The 24,901-nt window shown below is 41.4% G+C and overlaps 1 protein-coding gene across 3 annotated transcripts in view; it reads right to left on the reverse strand.

The window, feature by feature from the left end:
* phf14 (PHD finger protein 14) overlaps positions 1–888 on the reverse strand; it is a 110,807-nt gene extending 109,919 nt beyond the window's left edge. The window contains exon 1 of one of the 3 annotated variants that reach the window (XM_076105594.1): positions 793–888. In XM_076105594.1, the coding sequence (XP_075961709.1) occupies position 793 (1 nt within the window). In that variant the 5' untranslated portion in view covers positions 794–888. Of the gene's footprint in view, positions 1–385; positions 443–792 lie in introns of those variants that run through there. The other 2 variants (XM_076105593.1, XM_076105592.1) reach the window with 2 other exon arrangements.
* Between the last annotated feature and the right edge of the window lie 24,013 nt (positions 889–24,901).

Raw genomic sequence — 24,901 nt, forward strand, 5'->3', positions numbered from 1 at the left:
GTTCTGGTTGTGTTCCCTCTTGGAGGAAAAGGCCCAACGACGGATGTTTGTTTACATTTTGCTAAACTGTAAACGGACCCCGGTGACTAAATACAGCAGTGAACACAGAAACGCGACACGCAAGTTGAATCGGAATTAGCCCAACAGCTTTAATTATAGACAACTCTGATGCTGAAATTCTGACAAATATGAGATTCATGAACCTCACGTGCACACGGCGTTAGCCGTTAGCAAAGTGTTAGCAAACAAAAAGCACCGCTACCAAAAAAGCTGCAGACTGCTGCGGCAAAGTCGAGCTATTAGAGCCGATAGTGAATCATACAGATTCTCTTTCGCCCAACAGGTTAGTGCGTGCACAGTAATTCCGCCAAACAACCTCACTGACACATTTATCGCAAGTTGTATCACCGCCCCACATCCTCGTCTGCCAAGCAACGTAGCTAAATGCGGCTAGGCTAGCTGTGGTCATTCGCGTCAAATTACGGCATTGTTATGCAAACCACTCCCGTCGGCTTCACACAGATACAAGTATGCAAAAAGCATTGAATATTCCGGTTAGCCTAACAATAAAAGACCGAGAAAAGTGCCAAACTGCACAATATTAGCATTAGCATTATTAGCAACACCAAGTGCTAGTCACAAAGCACAGCTGGGCTAGCTTAGCCGACTAGCTGATAATTGGGAGTTGAAGGCAACAAATAACGTTGTTAAATCGGAGCGCTGGCAAATCAAACTGAACAAAACCCGTGCTGAATGTTCGAGGGAAAGGACAAGGTGGAAAGCAGCACTCACTTTGTAGTTCGTATTTATTTCTACAAGGAACAAGGCAGGTCTCCTGTTAGCAGCATGTTGTGCGGACAATGGAACACACAGCAGCTGTGACGTAGCCACGACTGGAGGATGTTGCCATGGGGACACATATGGGACAGATGAGGAGGATGGTTACATTACAGAGAAATGAATAAACAAATAATAATCACATTATTTAATAACTGAGTTTACATCATTTGATAAATTAAATGCTGCATTGGTACATGTAATTATTTCTATTTTTGGAAGCACGTATGTACAGCATAAGCATGTACAAAGACAGCCGTCATTACTCTGGAAGACTGGGACCTGAATCCAGAACAGTGTTGCCAGCTGCTGAGACCAATACCACCTCACATTATTGCAGCATTCTACGCATCATCTCAAATTAAGACAAATTATAAAGCATTCCAAAGAAACCAATTAAAAATAATGACAAAAAGAACCAAGACATTTTTTGGCCCCCAAAAAACTGTATAAATTATAAGAACATCTCTTTTATGTTTGGTAACGGTATGGTGGACAGTAAAACACAACCAGTGGTAAATTAAAGGGAAACTCGATTAAAGAGGTACTGCACACAAAAATGTGTTTTTTGAGCTGAACTGAGTCATGTTGGTTTTCAAAAAGCGACTTTTCAAAATGAAACGGATTACTTTTCATCATACTTTGATGAAACACAATTCTAGTGTTAATATTGCCATTTCCTACTGTTGTATTATCTACTGTAAATCAGCCCTGAACCTGCAGTTGACCGTTTAGGACTAATCTATATTATGAAATTCATATTAGAAAAAATGATATCAATGCCTCCTGCTTCACTCACAGCCTCTCTTTTCTTTTTTGTTTCTTTTTTTTGTGCAAATATGCAGTGGATAGAGTTAGGCTCAGACCTGGGTGTGAAGTTACACTGTAAGTGCCTCAGTAAGGTGTTATTCCACCTGGAGCCTCCAGAAAGGTTTTAGTTCTCCTTGTCATAGTTTACCAAAGTGTGTAAAAGTCTCCTGGAAGGATTGAACTGCATTCTTCCAAAAGATAGTCCCTCACTTGGTGTTTTGAGGATGGGGGTGTATATTTATTTATATTAATTTATGTACATTTATTTATATTTTATATTGTAACATCTGTTACAAAATATATAAATATGAAAATATTGTGTATTTTGTATTGTTATTGTTGCAGTTGTATAACATTTATTAGAACACAACAGACCCTTTCATTCTGTTTAAATGTTTGGAACAGCTTTGTACTAAAATTGCCTGAATTGGTTCTGATTGGATTCGCCTGAGTGCTGAAAATTACCCTATTTAATTTTCCTTATTTAATTTTCTATTTCATTTTTAATTTGCAATTTTTTCTTCTTGAAAACATTTTTTTTTCTTTTGAAAACTCATGCTCTTACTGTATTCAGACTTTCTTTGGGATTCATGAAGAAACTGAAAAGTTCCTTTCAAAGGATGCTTTTGCATAAAAAAACTCTACTTTGGCTCATTTTCAAAAATGAGCTTTGTTTCTATTGTCCTTCACTGACTTTGCCAGTTTAGCAAATAAGAGACGATTAAAATAAATGAGCTTAAATTGATCCTGATACATGGAAAGGGGAAGACTGATGGTGTAGGAAAGCAAAAGGGATGATTACAACTGTCCTTGCTTGATGACAAATGGCTCTGCATTGTGCTGGAAAGAGGTCGTTTTTTATCAGCTTGTATCAAAACACTTTGGGGATATCACAGTGGCCATCATTGTCATCATCACTATCATCATTTTCATCATTTTCTCTCCTGCACTGATTTGATCAACATTTGGAGGGAATGTGACAAGTGATGTGTCTGATATCACATTGGTCAATGTGATAATGTCAGTGAGGCCAGGTGTAACTTTACCAGAATTCCACTCACTGAATTACAGCGTTTTACCAAGTAGATCCCAGTTCATACAATTCCTGAGTAGTACAAATGGCTATAGAGCCGTAAAGTAAAGTACACTTCTAAATATTAGGTCAGATGACACATTGAATTCCACAAGATATATTTCTGACCTCCACTTGGCCAAGCATTGAACTGAATTAGAATATGAATATCGATAATTACATGTTAAGCAGCACTTCAGTTTTTTCTCTTTATAAATATTTTTTCAGGCTCTGTGTCAATAACAGCAGCATGTAGATGCTGTGGCCGATAGCTCCTATGAATTTCACTGCAGCTTCTAGTCTTGATTTGATTTTTTTATGTTTACTACTGGAGCACTAATGACATATGACAGAATACATTCATCAACATCTGAAAAGTAAACGTGAGGATTAAGTGCAGCGGTCTTTGAGACGACCACCGCCCACGGCCGACCAACCAGCCAGACCTGCCAGACCAAACGCCACCAAACTGCCCTGAGGAGAGCGTCTTTTTAGGCTTCAAGTCAATTTTCTTCTGTTTTACGCGTGTAACTACAGTAGTTGTGCCTTAGACTCAGAGTGCTGCCAAAACTCACGTAACCTACAGTCAAAACTGCGCCTGAATGCATCCTGTGTAGATACTGGTGGAGGATCATAGTGTGCTGCTTTCACTGCACAGCCTGTGAGTTATAAGTCAATGTGGTCTGGACACTTGAATATGCACGGTAAAAAAAACAGTACAAAGACGTCTTTAAGCTCTTATTGTGATTTTAGTAATTGGACAAATCTGTTTTCAATATTGATCAAAACCAAAACATTTTCCTAACTTTAACCTACCAATAATTTCCCCCAAACCTCCCGAAATGTGTTGGACGCCTGAACCTCACCACAGGTGGAACACAGTATGTGAACCCCAAACTGCAGTGTCAGAATCTTGCTCTTTGTACACCTTTCTATATTTTATGTGCTGTACTCTCAAAACCCTAACTAGTCTGAAAACATTTTTGTCCAGTGAACACAACACAGACAGCAAATATGTATTTGCATCAAGTTTGTTTGCATATAAATGCCATTTTTGGGAGAAAAGCAGTGCATGCTCTCTTCAGCCCAAGTGGCTTTGTACTTGGACGGACAAGCCAAACAATACTATTTTTGAGGAACTGAAATCCTGTCAAATGGATGATAGTTTCATTGGTGGTAATAAAATATCAAAACTAAAATTAAACAGTGTCCATGAAGCTGTACTGCTTTAGAAATAACAGACTGGTGGAGTTGTGCAGGAGTTGAAGATGTGCCTATATGATAATGTTTCAACGAGGTATTTAGGGGTATGAATTGAAAAATCATATCCTGAATGATCACGATTTACTTTGTATATTGTGATTTGAAAGCACAGAGAGGCTTGAGTCATTTAAACGAGACAAATGAGGTGCACAAACATACTGTAAACATTGAAAATTACCCTCAGCCCATTATGCCGAGCGGTAGAATGAAATGCGGCAGACGATAAAACTAGATGGTTGCAACTTTAAAGGAGCGGTAGGAAAGGCTGTGCAGGCTGAGTGCAGAGAGCTGAGAAAGTGCCCTACCACAGATATCAGTCAGCTTGATGAGCCAGAGGACAGAAGCAATTACATCCAGAGCAAGAATAACACATGGTTTAGGAAATAAAAACATTACTATAAGGACGAACCAATGACAAGTAAGGTTTAAAACCTCATTTGAAGAGGAGTAATTGCATTGGATGTTATTTATGAATTCTTAGGTAAAATGTACCAAAATGTCTGTATTGATCTACACGTACAGCCTCCCTCCACTTCAAGAGTTTGCATTTAAATTGGAATATCTATATTCATATGGTGTAAATCATGTGACACAATATTCTTCATTTATCTTTCACGAGACTGCCTTTACATTCCATTCTAGATCTGGAGAAAGTGAATCGTATTACTATACCGGCTGACAGTGCCTGCTGATGTGTTGGAATAAAAATGTTGACTTGTAAGCAATTACTTCTGAGGCGTGCTGAACAAATTATATTTAAAGAAGTGTCATTTTCTAGCTTTCAGTAAAATAAATCTGTTCATGCAATTTGATGAAGATAAAAATAAATGTTTTTATTTGTTTCTATTTAATACAGTGGTTGATCATGGTTGCTATGGCTCCATCAGGGGCCGTCAGGAGTCCTTGTGGAAGAGGATTCCAATGGATAGGACAATGAGCATTACTTCAAGTGATTGTAGTATCATTGACTCGAAAATGTACTTAAAGTTAGTTGGGACTCTTTTTTGGGGATCTTCTGCCTAGATTAAAACAAGACTAGGGCTGTGTTCAAAATATCACACTAACATACTGTTCATAGTACTAAGTATGATGTTAAAGGGTGCAATATGTTAAATCTGGCCAATATTTTAGTTTGAAACATTCAAAAAATTAGCAAACATTATCAACAGAATGTGAAGAGGCTACAGTGTTTTTGTCAAAGACATCTATGTATTGTGTTGCAGAGGTATCTACTGAGCTGAGCATGCTAACAAGCTAGCCCCGGCCTGTCCTGTCTTGTATTACCACTTATACCTCCAGGGGTGATAGTGAGTCATTGTATGTTTTGATAGTTTGTTATTGGATTAAATCCATAGTGGCAGAAACAAGAAAAAGACTATTTTTGTTTTATCCTTTCCACCACCAGGAGACCACTGTGATGGAAGGAGAGTGGGCAGCGGCTCCGGTAAACAGACCTTCAGTTAGCGGTTAGCTGTAGCAATTTGAAATTCAGCGGGAGTCACAGCGGGCTGGTGAAGCCGTGTTAAGGTAGCATTAGACATTTTTCCTGATCCAGCAGGCAGTCGAGCCAGTCCCAAGGAATCAGACCCCTGGTGCTTGGGTTTTTCTTGGCTGAATTCAACGTTGCCAATGTTTGATCCTGAGAAGTTTGAGTTATTCTTTGAAATGTAGAGAAGATTGCTGTGTAGCGATACTGGCGTCAAGAGGAGTGGGTGAGCCTCATACAGGGTTTCCTAACAGGGAAGACCCTAGAAGCTTATGCTGCTTTAGACCTGAGTCATAAAGACTCGTGAAAAAAACCCAGTGGGCAGGTTACAAAGACAGGGGGTACGGACAAACGCCACAGTGATAAGCATATGGCAGTTGGCATCCACCTGTGAACAGAAAGTGAGGTTGTAGAGACCAAGGTCTTGGAGGAGGAATATCCAGAAGCCTTCCCAGTCTGTGTAGTCACCTGTTCTCAGACTAATGCCCTTAGATCCCACTACTAATGCTGAGGATGATGTGGAAGCAGAAGCACCGACTGTAGAAGTGTCTAGATTGGAGGACCGTCCCCCAGTTAACTTCACAGACACGATTTTTGCCAAATGGTGTGGATCAGTTGTCAGTGTTGAGACATCACGGAGCAGAAAGAGGACCCCACTCTGAGCCCTCTTAGGGAGAGAGAGGTTACTTTTGAGGAGATCGCAAATGTGGCTGAGGTTTTTTTTTACCTTTTGAGAAAGTGGAGACACACAGATCAACCTGCCACTGCTGAATGGGGTGTCCATAAGCAGATATTTATGCCTCAGTGTTATCGTAAGTGCTACGTTTGGCACATGGAATACAATTAGCTGGCCACTTAGGCATTAGGAAACACACTTTTATTAACATAAAACTCAATCAAGATGTGGAAGCTTTTTGTGCTTGTATCACAAATGTCAGTTGCTGGTGTCTGGAGTCTTTCCAGATGTCATGTTTAAGTTTCATCTGCTTATCGACTGTGGCTCAGTGGTAGAGCAGTGTCGTCCTTCAATTAGAGGATCTGCGGTTTGATCCCCTGCTTTGCTAGTCCATGTCGGTGGATTTGGACAAGACACTCAACCCCAAATTGCTATGAATGGGTATGAGTGGTTAGATAGAGGTGGCACCTTGCACGGTAGCCCCTGCCATCAGCATACGGGTGTGAATGTCTGAATGACATGTAGTGTTAAAGCGCTTTGAGTGGTCGTAAGACTAGAAAGTCCATTTACCATTTACCATGTATCATCCCCAGTCCCAGGGAGCTCTTGAAAAGGCTCATTAGACTCTACGAACTATGTGAAAGACCTATAGACCTCGTGTTCGGCCACGAGGGTAACTGGCCCCCTTCTAAGAAGAAAAATCTGAGCCGAGGACTTTCGCCAGCTGTCCTCATAAAGTTAGATGTTCACAAAACACAGTAACACACACACACACTCAGTCACAAAAACACATGCACAGCATAAGTATAAGCAAGGTTAATAGATGTCATGGAAAGTCTATTCATTAGCCCTTGACGTTGTGTTACTGAGCCATGAATAGGCCGCTCTCAGTGCAGCGGGAGATCCAATCGTTCCCATATTGGCTTTCAGCTCTGCCACTTTATATGTTATGATGCTTCAGTCATGTTTAAAGAGTGCCTCTATTGGAGATATTCTCAAACAAATGCAGATGGCATGTGTCTGACAACTTCCAATTTCCTTTAAAAGGCGTAACTATTTATAAAACTTCCAGGCACTCTCTCCTTGGCGTTTTAGACACAGCCTCCATTTCCCTGATGGATTGGCTGTCATATTCCGACAGTGCAGTGCTTCTTTCACTTTATAGACGTGTCTCTGCTCCTGACTGTGCACTGCGAGCTGTAGTTTTTCTCCCTTATCATAACGCCGCTCTTTCCGGGCCTCCTCAAGTAAACAAACAAGCAGCAGAACTGAATAATTATGACTTTGGGAGGGTTGAGCTCTGGTGATGGAGCTCATATGCCATGTAAGGTCATCATCATCACTCACTACCTCATCGGAATTGTTAATTACCTCCATGCTCATGATAATCCCCGGGTCCGCTAGTCCAATCCCCGACTCCGCTAGTCCAGGTCGATGTGTCCTTGGGCAAGACACTTAACCCCAAATTGCTCCCGTAGGCTGTTCCTACGGTGTATGAATGGGTATGAATGACTAGATAGTCCTGATGGGCAAGTGGCTCCTTGCATGGTAGCTCCTGCCATCAGTGTATGAATGGGTGTGAAACGGTAAATGATGACATGTAGTGTTAAAGCGCTTTGAGTGGTCGGAAGACCAGAAAAGAGAAAAACAAGTACAGTCCATTTATCATGTCATGGGAGCGATATGCATGCACATGTTGTATGTTAGTGTGCAAGCAAATGGAATTAAATGAGGTCTTGACAGCTGTCTCAAACTGTGAAAAGCAACAACAAATACATCACTTTGCATCTCATCTCTAGAAGGCTTTGTCCATCCTATCAGAAGGTATTTTTCAATGTCACACCCACTAATCTCCTGACCGCATATACTCTCCACCAGTACACACTCCACCAGCCGATAGAACTTTTCCACTGCAGTAACGTAAAAACACAACATGTATCTGTTATTGACTGGTTTTTCTTTTGTCTCAACTATTGATAGAATTCCTGGAATTTCATTTGGGCACTGCTCAGGAGGTGACGCAAGTTCCTTGTACTTTTAGGGACACCAATATTTTACAACTTTGTGTTTATCAAAGGGGATAAATTCGAAAATCAGGGCATTAATATAGCAGCTGTTTGCTATGTAAAGATATAGTGGAGTAACGTCCAGCTGAGCAGAGAATGGCCTCACGTGACCTTTAAGTGCATGTTACATCATGTGAGTCTTTAGCACCGTTAAGGTTTGGTTAGGTATGGGCAAAAGGTGATTTGGTGGAGGCTTCTAACTTGCACAAACCTCAGTCAGATAAAGGATCAACGTCAGGCGGATTAGACTAAGATATTCAATTTAACAACCACTGTGCACTCTCTCTGCTACTGGGGCATGGAGAGGGGGATGCAGGTTAACAAGGGGGATGCATTTTGGTCATATTGCAAACAGGGGGGATAATAACCACCTACTGTTGGTATGCATATAGAACCTGGATGACCCGGACTCATCCTTTACCAAATCTGTATTAATCCTGTATGACTTCTATGAAATGGGTCAATTTTATCTTGAAAAACAATTCAAACAACATGTGAATACATAGCACAAAGTTAAGCCACGTAAGTGCGACTATCCTTAATCACAACCACCAATCTCCGATATGAATCACATATGTGAAATTAAAGAGTGTTATTAAAGATTCCACACACTCACAGTCTGAAAGGGATACTGGTGCACCTGGGCCATCAGTAGGCTTTCCTCACGCAACTCATTCTATGCCCTTCAGAGAGCACTTTATATTCTTTATTGTGGTTTGGTACCATGTTTTAACCACATGTAGGAGTGTGTGTATGCATGTTCATGTCGCACACACACATTTAAAGTGAGACTATGTCACTTTTGAAAGAAACATGATTAACACATTCTTCCTCTTAAAAAATGAAAAGATGAATTCATAAGAAACAAAACACAATTCAGAGGTTTTAAAGCTTTACTTGTTGTGATGTAACCAGTATCTCAAACTTACTAATGCTTGAAATATCTATCAAAAGTTTGCTAATGCTATTTGTGTAACTGAGTCATTTGGCTGACAATATTGACTCCACTCAACTTGTGCTATTGTTACACTTCATTACCGTAATTGCAACTTGTGGCCACATTAGCCACTGGTTAGCAAATAGGCTCACTCTAATGCCTTTTTTTATATTTGCAAGAGTAGCCTTTTTCAGATTTAGATTTAAGTTAATTTCCATCTGCTGTCCCATGTCAGATGTCAAGTACATTTTATTTGTACAGTGCAATTGTGATGATCAAGCAACTGAAATGCAAGGATCACATGAGAATGGAGTGAAGTGCAAAAATCCAAAAAGTTTACTGAACTTAGGTTCACAAAAGGCAAAACAGGAATTGAAAGCGAATTGTAAGCGAAATTGTAAGCGAAATTGTCACGCTGCATACAAAAAAAGGCATTATCAAAAGTCAAACAAAGAAACAGGCTACAATCAAAAGATCCAAAGAAAACAGGCTGAGGTGAATCACGGGGGATAATCAAAACACTGGAGAGCTAGTCCAGTGAAACAACTGAGCCAATCTGGCTCATGGATAGTGAACAGCTGGGGTATAAATATGGGAGGTCTGATGAAACACAGGTCGGGAATAAAACAGGCGGGAAACTAAACAAAGGCAGGAAGTAACGCAAGCTAGGAAGCATGGGTAAGTGAATACAAAAATAAAACAGGAAGTGAAATTAACTAGAGTTCATGCGAGTCGTCACACCAATATCACAAATCACAAATTTGTCTGAAGGGGCTTTACAATCTGTACAGCATACAACAACCTCTGTCTATAGACCCTCGATTCAGATGAATACTAACTCCCCAAAGAAACCTTTAACAGGGAAAAATGGAAGAAACCTCAGGAAGAACAACTGAGGAGGTTCTGCTTTCTGCTTTCTGGACTAACAGACATGCAATAGATGTGTGGACAGAATAACCAACATAATAATAGTACAGTATAGACAATCCAAATGACAAAATAAAGTATGAAGATAAAGACAATATAGTCTTAAATCTTTTTTTTGACAGATCAAGGCTAGCACCTACTTTGAGTCTGTAAGGCGAGACTCCGTACCTTTTGAACTTTTGGCCGCTTGGGGGCCACAGTAGCCATTAGTCAGTAAAAGTACTGCACACTACACACCAGTAGACTACAGAGTAGTAGTGTGAAATTACCAGTAGACAGCTCACACTGAAGTATACTCAAGCTATACGTCTTCTCTGCATCACATGACCGGTCCCAACTACCGCTGAATGAAAATGATTTATCACAAATGTAAATTAATATCTACCTCTTCCACTCAATGTATTATTATTTTAAGGCTAATTAAATGTATTAAATATTTGAGTGTTATTTTTTCTACATTATATATGTGAGCTTCTGCATCTTTCCTCTTTCTACCTTAAAGATGCAATATGTAGGATCTGGCCAACTGCTCCAAAGATATAGGGGGCAGCATTTCACCTACTGGGTCCGTACAGTCTGGTTGGAGAGAGATGCATTCTGGTCATTTTGTCCACAGCTCTTCTCTTTCGCTCTTTTCCCAACTCACTTCGTTAGGAATTTGATCAACAGATGGTTCATCCAATCCCCTGCCAAGTATTTTTTGAAAGTGCTTGCCCGTTTCCAAACAGTTTCTTTTTATTGAAAAAGTGCTGCAACTGGCCGTTATGAATAGTGTTGTTTATTCATCATGCCCCTGGTTTGTAAAGGCCTTAAGGGGCATGACCTACAATTTCCCCAACTAATAGAATCAAAACTAAATTTTCTCAAAAGAAAGTTCTGTTTGGCCAAATGTATGACCTATATGCCCATATGCTTATCTACATCTTTATTTCTTTCAATCATTTTCCTCATTTTTTGTATCGCATCGGTTCCAAACTGCTATTTCAAAGTTGTACGGATGTAAAATAATAATAATAATAATACAATAAAAAAAGGAGAAAATCCAAATAACTGGGCTTCATCTGTAATTCATCCCAGTTTGATAATAATATATAGTTAAGATCACTTCTGTTTCCTTCACTCACTCATGTTCCTCCAAGTTCTCCTATTCTCTTTAAAGGAAAGGTTAGGGGTTGTGGTAGAAATGCAGCTAATGTCCTCACAAGTATAAATATACAAATGAGTGTGTATGTCTCTGTGCGTGTGTTTTTGCGCATGTGTGCGTCGACCTCGTGGACATTGTCTTCCTGGTAAATCTGCTCCCTCCAGCAGGCCATGTGTGTGAGCAGCAGCTTATCAGCTCTGACCAGAGTTAGCCTCACTCCCAACCACCTCCATCGCCTGAGAGGAAAATAAATTGCACCCCTTGCAGTTAATAAGAGTCAAATATTGCGGCGGAGTCTCACACAACCATTACAAAGACTACATAGAAGTAGCTGGTGGGGTATGTGTGTGTGTGGTGTTAATCTGACAGGAACTCTTTGGCATGGTGAGACATCTCCCAGGATCAGAGGGGGGTTGGAGCTGCTTCTCATGATGAACAGCCGAGGTGGCCCATGCCCCTCCTCCACAAAGCCAAACAAACATTTATTTCCTTTGCGTTACAGCGCCAGTGTCATGGGTGCATATTGAATTCCTGACAACACCGTGACGATGTCTATGGAAAGTAATTACATATTGAATGTTTTTTTTCTTCATTCAGCTCCTGGAGGGGAAAATCCATCTGTTACACCCAGAGATTGTATGGAGAAATCATGTTTCCTCCAGCCCTCAAACACATCCATTTACATTGATATCAAAACAGGTAGAGCAGTGCGGGATATCTGTGCTATGGTAAATTAACTCCTGGCAACGCTGCACATGATATATTTCCTGTGAAATAAGGAGGATGTTCTATTATACAGTGCTGAAAAAGGAAACAGGTTCATCCTACAAATATAATTCAATAGAAAGATGTTGGGTCGGAGTAAATGTTTTTTTCTGAGAACTGCTTAGCAACACAGTGCGATTCTTTAGCTTGTAAAGATAGGCAGGCAATGACAAGAAGACAATGAAAGCATATCGTGTGCTGGATTGTGCTTCACTATGGGACAGAAGAAAGGCTTCCAAACAGAGCTCGTGACGTAGTATAAAGAGTGTAGATGGGTCAACACAGGTTTTTCAATCATGTCCCAAAGCGCTGTTAATGTGAAGTGTCTTTAGGATATGTTAACACATTCAACGTAGTTTACATACTTACTTTAAGCCAAGCAATGCAACTCTGTGGTTTTGTTGCTGAAACCTAATGTTAAATTGTTTGCAAGGGGCCCAGGCGACCTCCGTTTCTACATTCTACATCCTACAATTGCACCCAAATTACAATTGGTAAATTTGATAATTCTTTCGAGTTAAAATGCTTGTTCTAGGCCCAAAATAGATTTCTCAATCAGAATCATATTCCTGGCATTCTGGGGAAGGTTTGGAATTTACACAAATATATCTCAATGTTTAAAATGATATAAAAAATGTGGAGAAATTTTGGAAAATGTACTGACTATTTTTGGTTACTTGTCAAACCTTTCTCGGGGTCAGGGTGCACTTGGTTATTGTGGACTCCTGAACTAGAATATTTCTAAACTCCTGGCTATGGCCTTGACCACTACCACTAGTGACCAAGTCCACCACTGATTTAATGCACAGGCTTACCAGCACTCAAGCCCCGGGATCGACGGCGTAAAAGGGGCTTTCAAGGTTTAGGGGGAAATAAAATGTACAGGGATAAAAGAGCGCTGCTCTACAATAACACAAGAAAGACTCAGCCACTTGACATTGATGTCACTGGACATTGTTGGAGCCCTAAACTTTCCCGCTCTAACCAGGAGGAAGATGTTTTAAAAGTAGAAGTGTTATACGAGATTTTTCATTTTTTGGACATTCAAAAAACTCCCTCTTGGCTCCCTTTCATTGTGGCCATTTAGACTTTTTGGCACTTTATTGCAAAGGGCTCGCTTTCATCTGTGTGTGTCTGTGCATAGTGTGTGAGAACGATGGCTATCGGTCTGCAATGTACCTTTTGGTGACAAGATGTTTGTGTTGTATATGTATGCTTTCACTATGGGTTCATAAAGATTATATGACTTGTGTTTAGTCTTATAATTAAACTGCAGTCATGAGTGATTATTGATGCATTCTTTTATACAAATATAGCAGAGATGATGTTTGTGCAGGTTGGATGGGGCTAAAGTTAAATCATGGTTGATGTTTGGGCAGGTTGGGCAGTGGAAGAGTTAAGTGTGGCTGATGTATTGGGCCTTGAAAAGTTCCCAAAGAAGGAAATAGCTGACCTAATATGCGAATTTGGATTATCGTGCTCTACAGTATCTTTGTCCCTGCTTATCTTCTTCTCAGCATTTACAGTACAGTATGTTAAGGAACTTGGTTAAACAGCATTCATGTGGACAGAGCCATCTGCCACGCAACATTCAACTGTATATTGATCTAGTTAGTGAAAGTGGTTTTAGATGAAAAGTAGTGGATACTTTTCATGTGGCAATCCTTGAGATTTCAGTCCTGGTTGATTTGGTGACACCCTATTCACTGGTGGTAGCAACACATGTCCCAGAGTACTTGGGGCAGCAAAGCATTTTTTTTATTAAGAAGTCAGGCAATAATTGACCTTTTATTATTGTTATATGTATATTATTATATAATATGTAATATTGTTTAAAGGAGCTATAAATGAAATTCAGAGTCTGGGCCATGATTGCCTCACTTACGGTGCTAACAGCGTTAAAAACGACAACAGTGCTGACAGAGCTAACAGTGTTAATGGGGGATAGCTCACACTCATCGGGGCGACCTGGCTTACGCGAAGAAGCCCCCCCGACCCATGGTGGCATTATCAGAGGTAACCACCCATATCTGCTGTTTGAGCACTGCTCCCCCGCACATGCCTGACCCAGGAAGTGTGCATTGCAGAGCGGCAGCAATCAGTTGGCCAGCGGGACATGAACACGAAGGGAGGGAGGACAAGAAACGGGGAGGGGCAACAGTTTCAAATGGAAGGACTCACATGCACTCGCATGCACGCGCAGCCGGCCCGGCTACCAGAACGAAGAACAGAGAAGCTCGGATTACAACACGCACAGAGGGAGAGCACCTTCATTCTCAAGTTAATACTACTCCACAATATCTTTACATAGCACAAAGCTGTTTGTTCCCATAATAATGCTCTGAATGTCATATTGCTCCTTTAATAAACACATTATTATGCATTTGATATATGGTAGTTGTTTCACGCATGCCTGTAACTATAATGTACACATTTGTAGCTGCCTTTGTTGGCTAATTGAAATGTAGTGTAATGATGCCCTCTGAGTTCATTTACTGAATCACTGTTCAATAGCAGCCAGTTGAGGAAATTCAATAGAGCTCCCCTCTCTTACAAATAACACTTCACTCAGCATTGTGATTGCTCTTTTATGAAATGGAGGAACACTTTCCATATCTGTGTCAGTCATTTTCTCTCCACATGTTTCGCCGCTGCCAGGAGAGCACACATTTGCATCACACACCTTAAGACCACTCCAACACACAGCGGCGAGTGTCAAAGTGCGCTCCAGCTATGTTCATATTCATTTACTCCTGATTATGTCTTTCTCGTGGCTATGATTACTCCCAGACAGCGCGCCGGGCTCGCTCCTTTCAGAATACATCATAAACAATTTACACGTCATTAGTTTTGTTTTGATCATATTTGTTTGACGAAATGTCTCCCTCCATGGTGAGTGCTGGGGTTATTTACCCCATTTAGAGGCCCAAGAAACATCATGCAGGGTGCGTTATGTTGCATTGTGTGATTAATTGTCATGGCTCTGTGAAGAACTTTAAACGAGACTATCTAAGAGAGGGAAAAGTGTTTTATTGTATTGTGAGTGAAGTTAACGGGAATGCTTCTTGTGTTGATTGGTTTATTAATCCATGCCAGTAAGAGCATAGGCAGTGTGTCACCAAATATTAATGCAGGTGATTGAAAGTATTTAATCTGTCATCCAACTGCAAATACCCTGCAGAGGATGTGCATCTGCTGTACCACTGCAAAAAGGGCAAAGGGTACATGTGTGTGTGTGTGTGTGTGTGTGTGTGGTGCCCTGCAGAGGGCAGTAAAACTAACAGCAGACACAGAGGCTGATGTAAGCCAGAGCAAATAAAAAGCAAACTCCTACCGTAATAACATGCAAACAGACAATTCCACACCAAGTCATTCTCCCTGTGATCTGTGGCCCTGATAGCTTCTCTCACACACAAGGTAACATTCATATTTCTGTTAACAAGTCCTTTTAGTTCCCTTCCACTGCCCACACAGTATGTGACTTCAAAGAGATCAGATCTCTGTACTGTTCACACTCCACAACTTGCTGTCTTGTGATCAGGAGTCTTGAAGCCATTGTAGTTTTCACACATCACTGAGCGGTCACAGGGGGACACACTACAGGACCTTACACCATGTCGGCAGAAACAAGTGCTCCAAGTTGTTTGTGAGCTTATTTGAAGCAAGAATACAAAGAGGAAAGAGAAAAGTAGTGATGGTTGTTGATGTTTCCACCATAGACTGTAAGAAGTGGACGTAGTCATGGTGACGTCACCCATTGGTTTATGGACTGCCATTATGATGCCTCGAGTTCGGTGATTTCACCGTTGCCATCTTGGAATATGGCCGTCGCCATCTGGTCTATTCAGCAACTAATGTAGAGACGTACAACAGGAGGAGTCGCCCACTGCTGGTCAGTAGAGAGAATGCAAGTTTTAAAACGCCGCATTGGCTTCACTCGGCAGAACCGGACGTTGTCACATGGTTTCCACATGTCTTTACAATTCATTGCCTGTTTCCTCTAGGTGCAACAACAACCTTGGTCCTTGTTGCAAGTACAACACATACAGTACAGTTCCTATTGTTACAGACGACTTGCTTCCCCAGCTTTCCCCTCAACCCATGTCTTGTGCTTTCATTGGCAGTAGCTTGCCGCCGATCCGGATATTTAGCCTGCTAGTTATTTGGATTGTGTCCGCGGGGCAGCGTCTATGAACAGTTATCACATAGCACTGGAGCAGCACAGAACCAACTCTGATTTGCCTTAGATCTGGCGTTTTGTCTGGCCGCTCCAAAAACTGCGAGGGCAAAAACTGGGCTGAAGTCGGTTAGTGGGACCTTAGCTTTAGCAGAAGGGATTTGGCCTCCACACAACTGAAAGGCCTCGAGAACAGATAAGTAATGGTTACCTGCACAAACTCACAATATTCTGCCAAAGTTATAACTGTTGTGGTTATTTCTAATGGAACAGATTTGTATTTTTGTTGTTTCCTCTGTGCTCCCCTCACTTGTTTTAAGGATGCAGGTTACTTCCATGCATCAATCATGATTTAACAATCAAACCAAATATGTTGGCGGGCTGTTGGTCAGTCCCCTCTAATCAAACCACACAGTTCAAATTAGCTTCATGGAATCAAACTCTGAACAAAATAACCTTTCAACATTGATTGTTGCTTATGAATGTTACAGTGAAATACAAAATTTCGAAAAAAAGTTTTCAGGGCGTTCAAGCGGTCCCTCGCTAAATCTGATGGGTCAGAAGATGATTACAGCGATAAAAAAAGAAGTACAAGTCTTAACTTATACAAATAGATTCTTGTCAATGCTTTTTTGTGACACACCAGATACTCCCCCCTCTTTGAGCTCTGTACGTATGCATGCGTGTGTTTCCTTTGCATATCTCAAGAACCGTCTATCTGATCTACTTCACACTTGGTGGGTGTATTGTTTGGGACCCAAGGACGTGCATTGACGAAGTTGGTGCAATTTGGACAGCGATACATTCAATATTAATAGACTTTGACTAAATAAGCTATACTAACTTGGGAAGGGTAGAGCTTCAGTTCAGCCTTTACAGGTTCATTTACTGCAGTTACCTTTTTACTGCTGAATGCTGAATATACCTGTAACGACGCACCGCCGTTACTTAGACCATGGATAGTGTGCGAGATAGGGTGTGATAGAGTCAAGGAGCACACATGTTTATTGTATGTATTTATTGTGGGACTGTGGATGCTGGGAGCCATGTGCACAGCTAGGACACAGAGCTGGTCCTTTTGTTCTCCCTGCCAACAAACAGACAACTGCAGTCAGTGACAAAGTGAATAGACTTGACTGTAGTAAATGTCTATGTGGCAGAACATTATAGTGTATATATTGCAACAACTTACCTCTGCCTGTGTCCTCTTCCCAGGGTGTTCGGGCAAAATACTTCCCCGGGGGCTCGAGCACCCATTTATAGTTCCGGGAAATACCAACTACAGGAAGCGGGTAGGGGGAAGTGAAAATATGTGTTGCTGTGTTTAGTTAGATAAATGATGGTGTTTATCATTTACTTTATTTATAGGCATTATAATTAGTTGTTCATTATTATAGATACTTGTGGTGTGGGTGAAATCTGGTAAATATTTATTATACATACGTACATGTTTAGCAAAATACTTACCCGTAGATGGCAGGGCTGGTCCAATTAGCTGGACCAGGTGTGTACATAAGGGCCTCATTTTGTTTGTGTGAGGGAAATTAGTGAAGGCAACTAGATACTGGTGTCAACGTCGGTGCGATGGTCGACCTTTTAAAATAAAAGAAGCATCTTCTGAAACTACTCTGGACTCCTGAACTCTTCATTTGCCTCCATGGCCACTCGGGCATGTTTACAATACCAGCTTTACAAACAAACTCTCCCTCACTTCCCTGGATTTAACAAACGATGAATGGAGATCGCTTTAGGCAGCACTTACGGGCCAAGCAATCGGCCAGCTCCGAATGAACACGTGTTCCAAATGGCATTGACCCAAATCAATGCTGCAAGCAGAAATACCAGGTCACACTGATTACAACCCTTGTCTACACTGTGGGTATAACCTGGTATGAAGGTTCACAAGTAAGCACTGACATTTTATCAGTGTCCTTCATGGTCCTCCCTGGTTACAGGATCCCTTCGGCAAAGTTTCTTCCTCATGAAAGCTGCCAATATCAAAAAACACAAGAAATTTGTGAAAATGTCAATTCAGATAATCAAGCAGTTGACTTTCTGTAATGTGACAGGTGCTGCTCACAGTGACTAACCGCAAAAAACATCACTACATTTCCATTCAGCTCTCTGGAGCTTTTTTTTTCAGTTTTCAGGCCTGCAACTCTCTCCAAACAGTTCTCAGTGTAGAAGCTCAAATAAACCCACTTCTCACTCCGTGTTCAGCAGACAGACAGTCAGGGACTAGCTGGTCAACAGTGGAGCATTTCAAGTCCACAAATTAAATCACAGTAACAGAGAACATCAACAACTGGTGAGATATACATTAAAGTTAAACAAAACCAAAACAACTAAAAGCTTCTCCAATGAGGAGAAAAGGGCTCGTCGAGGTGATATTAATATGAGGATGAACAAAATGCCAGCTAACCACAGTGTGGCCTAAATCTCACGTTAAGTTTTTCAAATTGTCATTAATAAACACAAGGGTTGCACAATGAAATGCAATTATGGTCCCTCTATGCTACACAAGTAAAACTAAAAAACTAAACAAAAACTGTAGTGCATTCTTTTAATTTGCTTCAGGAGGAATGTAAACAGCAGCAACAAACACTGGGCAGCTGTTATGGCCGACACCTTAACATAAAACACTTTTTCAACTTTGACTATGTTTGAGCACCAAGTATCACAGATGCAAACAAAGACTCTACCTCCCCTATTCCCACCAGAGTCTTTTGCTCTGTTGGCGCGGAACCCACAGATCTGAGATGGCATGATGGAGCCAGGTCCCTGCAAGATGTTGACACAGCAGTCTCCGACCTCTAACTCCTTCAGCAATTTCACTTTCCTGCGCAGAAGGACATATGAAGGAAACAATTAAGAGTGCCTACATTTCTAAACGGCACTACATAACTTTGGGCTAGTATCGAGACCTCAGGAGGAAAGCACTTTATTAGAAACACTTTTTCAACCAAGTAGGCATCAGGTGTGTTAGCAGGGCTAGTGCTTGCACATGCTTCTTAGCACAGGACAGATGCATCTTTGTTGCAGGCAAAACCACAAAATGATCAAGTCTCTCAAGAACTGTTTTTCTCTATCCTCCCCAGACTTCATCTCGTCAGACGTGGGCGGAACCCAGCGGCGAGCGCAGCACAAATCCTGTTGTGCCTGAATGGGCTTTTAATCCAATCGCCATGCTTTCCTTTCCAATGTCTATTTTATAGGCTAATTCATGCTCCAGTAACAAAGGCAACTCACTGACGGAAGATTCATTTGTTTTTGGACATGTCAGTTGATCTGGATAAGAATAGCAGCTTCGGTATATGCTCTGAAATAAAGAGGCAAATGGGTCTAAGGTGGAGTTTGACCAGTTACATGTATTTGCAGAGAGACAGACAATTGAGCCACTTCTGACATGGAAGAGGTGGAAGTGGTCTTGGTGGCTGGCCCTGCTGATCACTCGCCCACAATCAGTTAATCGGCAGGTCGAGTAAAGATTGCCGCTGGCAGCAGGTTTAGGCCATGTCCACATTACTCCGTTTCCATTTGACGACGCACATGTTTTGCTACGTTCACACTGAGCGTCCACACTACGCCGGCGTTTTCGAGCACCGAAAACGGAGGAGTTTGAAAACGCTCCCGAGGACGGATAAGTTTGAAAACGCCGGGGTTGTGTATTCGTGTGGACGGTCGAAAACGGATACGTTTAGAAACGATGACGCCCACATCCGCGTTCACTACTTGATTGGTTCTTAGCAGTCATGACGTGTCCTTCCCTGATTCGTCACACCCCTATCACCTGACCGTATCCCGGAAATCATAAACAACACAACATTGATTACCGATCGACTACCAGGTTAATTTAACATGGACAACTGATTACAGGCGTTGTTGACCGTGTTGTCTTTACCAGCAGCTGTTGTTCAGTTAAAGTCTGCATTATTACAGAGGAAGCAGCTGTTATTGGAGCGATTAGTGAGCAGCGTGTCCAGCGGCGTTATCAGACCTACGGAGCGGACGTCTGAAGTCACGGTTAGTTCTGAGGAGGACGGACACAAAACAGAGGACTTTTCTTTTCTTATTAATGCTTATTTTTTCCGCAGATAAAATGTAAAGGAACAAAAACAGTAATTGCTCTCCAGTAGGAACAATAGTTCAGCCACCAGCAGAGCTACGAGTGAGAACAGACAACGAAGAAACCGAGGAAACGAGTGAGAGACGTGTGTTGACCACATTTATGGACCATAATCTAGTAAACCTTTATGTGTAAGTGTTGATTTTAAATTGAATTTGATGAGAGAGAGAGAGCTAGAGCAAGACCCGCAGCGCTGTAACTAACGTTAAGTCTGAAAAATAAAACTTCTAAAACTGTCCACGAAATATGTCTGTTTGAGTTTATAGAGGAAGATTTTAGAGGAAGATATCAAACACGACCTTTCACTGTTAAAGATAATGTAAAGATAAGGTACATTATTTTAACTAAGCACCAATCTACTTCCTGTTTACATCGACACCCACGCGCATGCCCAGTGTACGTGAAGAGTCACGTGATATTCGTTTTCAGGCGTTTAAGTCTGGACGGAGATCATTTCTAAAACGATGCTGAAATGCCGTGTGGACGGAGACCGTTCTAGTTTTGAAACGTAGTAGTGTGGATGTAGCTTAGCCTCAGCTTTGTTTTCTCTCTTTATTTGTTGACCGCTAGACAGCTCTTGCAAAAGAAGTTCATTCCCTGGTTTCTCAGCACTGATTAACGCCCGCGAAGCAACATACTCCCTTCTGTTTTTGTTGTAGTTCTTCTAAAATCGCAGCATTACTTTAGTGAATTACATCTTTCCATCCACATCCTTCTATAGTCACATGACAGTCTCCACCTTCCCAGGTGATGTGACACATGAGAGCACCATTGTGCTACGTTCATGTCATACGCTGTGAAAAGTAGTGACAGGAATAATTCTCATGGTTGCAACTTGTGCGACAGCTCTAGATGGTGGCTGGCAGTGTTATTAATAACCAGTGTAATTAGCGAGCTGAATGAACAGTTATCTGGGGTTGAGATACAGTTGAGATGGTGGTGTGGGGGAAAAAAAAATGTGTCCATGATTAAAGCTGCAGCTAATGAAACCAACAATGGGAAGATTTCATTAACAAGTGCCAGTTTAACAAGACTGCCAAACAATACGGACTATTGTTAATGCCTGCTCATTAGCTTCCCTCAATCAAACCCATCCAGGATGACTTTTATCAGCTGCAGCTGTGTTTTCCATATCCCAACACGTCTATGAAGAGCGAAGGTGTGACGGGACAAGAAACACAAGCGGTCAGAGGAACAGACAGGTGTCCCCCCCCGATAAGTTTGGCAAGCCTGTAGGCTGGTACAACCACAATTTATTTGGAAGAGAAAACAAAGGCCAATGATACAAATATCACTCAACTATCTGTTGTTTCATCACAGTTTATTATCATGCAATGCATTGGAATAGTGCTGCAGGTTGAGCCTCAGTACATATAGAATACATAATAAAAATACCATTTCCTGGAAAGAACTGTGTATGTATGTAATTGGGAAAACAAACAATTAAACTTCAGTTAATCATTTCCAGTTAATTGCAAGTGTAAGCTGGACACTCTTAAAGGCAGGTCAGCCCAACATGAAGAAAGGTGAAATGTGTCTGAAGGCAAGCATACACTACTACACTAACAATCAATACATAATTATATGGCTTTAAATTGCTTTTTCCCGTTTCTTTTCCGTTTTCTTTCAAGGGAAATGCTTCGTTTCATGAAATATTCATGAAAGGAACAACAGAATTACTGAGCTGTGCTACTGCACATCTGATAAAGGCTGAGAGACAGATTTTACGAATACACCTGCATTCATGTCCTTCTGCCAATCACAGTTATAGACCTCCACTACACCAGAGACACCCCCCCAGAAAAGAAAAAGAGCCTCTGATTAAATCCAGACATGGGCCCATGCCCACCTCTATTACAGAGGTCACTGATAAACATGTGGTACACGTGGACCACAAAAGACAAATTCCTTTATTGAAAGCCGAATACAATGCTTTCTACCACCATTACTACCACTGGGAGTGTTGAAGTTAAAAGTTAGATACTTGGTGGCTTTCAGGTGTGAAAAACCCATTCCATAATGAAACATGGAGATAATCACAAGTGATATTACATAAACAATGCAACACTCTCCCCACAAATGACTAAAAGAATACAGAAGGTTGAGGCCAGCTTACCTGTTAGATACTTTGTTATTACTTTTTGGTTAAATAACATAAACATATTTAAAAGATTGTAGCATTCACATGCCGTTAGCTAGATTGCATTGATCTTGGCCAGGTCTGGATGTGTTGTCACTTGCTTAACCTGTATAAACAGCTTTGGAGGGAGAGTTTTTGATTTAGGCTGCAGCACAAACTGATACCACAGAAGCAAAATGAGCTGCCAGTGGCATGGCTTTTCATACTGAGGGATTATGCAGGACTCTCCAGCTGTACCATCACTGTACTGTACCTGAATGCCAGCATCCTCATCATGCACCCAGCAGCAGCAGCAGCAGCGACATTCCACCAGGTTCACACACAGCTGCATGAACAGAGTGCTGTTTTTAAATGATCAGTTAGCTTTTGAAGAGAACAGTGCATTATCTGTGTGTGCAGCAGCAATGTGTGCATATGGTACTGTTGGTTTATACCAGGCTGCAATCTCCAGTTATCAAAAGGTAAACCAATGCGGAAGTGCCTTGAACCTGCCATACAATAACGGCCAGCAGCTCCTCTCGTTGTATAGAAGTCTATGAGAAAATGACTCTACTTCTCTCTTGATTTATTACCTCAGTAAACATTGTAAACATGAGTTTATGGTCTCAATCTCTAGTTTCAAGTCTTCTTCAATACAGCATGATGTTCATTTAGTACATTATGGTCCATTTAGAGTCAAACAGACCATAAAGCAGGGGATGCTTTAGGGCGGGGCTACACGGTGATTGACAGGTTGCTACCACGGCGTTGTCCGGTCTAGGAGTTGTCCTTATGTTCTTTTTAGAACTTTAACCCTTTCACAGTGTGTTTTCAGTTCATGAAAGTTAATTGTAACATTTTGGTCGCCTAAAAGTCAGCGTCCGGTTGTGATTTGAGCCACAATCTCGAGTGGGATACGGGGGCCATGACATGCATCCTCGATCCTCCACCAAGTGCTCACAACCGCTCGCCCAGCAAGTTCACTTTTGAGACTTTGGAGGTAGGGATGGAATAGAGATGTCTTCGCTCCTTTCGTTGCACGAGCAATGCCGGCATGCCAGGTGCCAGAAAACACAGCGCGTCGCTACGCTCATTAGTTGCAAAGGGATACGTTCAGTTCAACAAATAAATGAGAGAGTTTAATGAACGCTTTTTTAGCGTGCTCATGCAGATCAGGGATTATATAGATCTAGAGACTAGGATAAGGCTTGGGTTGGATTGCATATTTCTTATAGGGCGTATATGTTAGTGGTAACAATAAACTAGCACGTATCCCTTTCAGAGCAGACTCCTCATATAATACACATACCTGCATGTTTAGCAGCAGCTACTTATCTCTGTTGACATGCCCGAGTCCTGAACCATGTTGATGTTGGTCTGATGCTCCCACAAATGAATGCTAACCCACGCTGACCGACTATCAGCAGCCCCATCAGTTATTACTTCAAAGCCGGAGTGTGAGCTCGGCGGCCTGAAGGTCTCTGCTCCAGTGTCTGATTTAGGAGATCAACCCAAACAGCCCAGAGTCAATTACCAGGCTTAGCTCGGATACAAGCTAAAGTCGCTAAGATGTCCACCAACATATGGGAAACAGAAAGGCTGAGAGAGAGAGCTGAGTGGGAGAAAGTAAGGGAAGAGAGTGAGAGGGAAAATATTAGGGAGAGAAACCTTGGAGGCCATTTCAATACTTTCCTCCAATTTATCTCCCTCGTCTCTCCTCCCTTGCCTCCCTCCAAACGCCTGCAGGTACAGATCAGACTTCCACTGAGCAGTTTTATTTGAATAATTCCTTCTTGTTATATATATATATTATATATATATATATTAAACCAAAATCGGGGGAGATCAGAGAAAAGGGATTATGCCTGAGTGGTAATTATTCTCTAGCTGCTTTTTTTCTCTCCTCTGGTTTTGCGTGAACAGAATTGGTGTGAACGGAGTGGAAAGGCCAACACTGGTACACTTAACCAGCCATTGTTACACGGCAACTTCAGCTCTGACGTGATGTTAGCTGTTACTGTTTAGATGCAGAGCAAGTAAGCTGAAACATTTAAGACCAGACAGCCCATCATCTTTCATTTTCTATATTTGATTACGGTAATGATACTAAATATACCAAAATGAGGTCGGTAATTATTTACTGTTCTTGTGTTCTACATTTTTTTTAACCCTGCTAATGGCCCTGGGCCTAAAACACATGAGGTCTTTTCCATCCATCCGTTGATCACTTTGGTCCAGAAGAAGATGTCTTTTAGGATTTTTCAGGGAAATACTCTAAAAATCAAAAACTGCTTATAAATTCATCCAAACTAACGGAATTACAACTGAAGAGCTCTCTATTTCCCTATAATTGCTACAGTATTGCATAGACTTTTCAGAAAACCTCTTTACTGTAAATTTTGCTAAACAATTTATTTATTTCCCACCATTCATATTTAGTCCCTCTCCAGCCTGCAGCAAAAAAACTCCAGTCGCTCTGTCAGCGGGTCAGTCCAC

This window comes from Anarhichas minor, unplaced genomic scaffold, assembly GCF_050575085.1.
Source record: "Anarhichas minor isolate MPS153535 unplaced genomic scaffold, ASM5057508v1 ptg000033l, whole genome shotgun sequence".
Taxonomy (NCBI): Eukaryota; Metazoa; Chordata; class Actinopteri; order Perciformes; family Anarhichadidae; genus Anarhichas; species Anarhichas minor.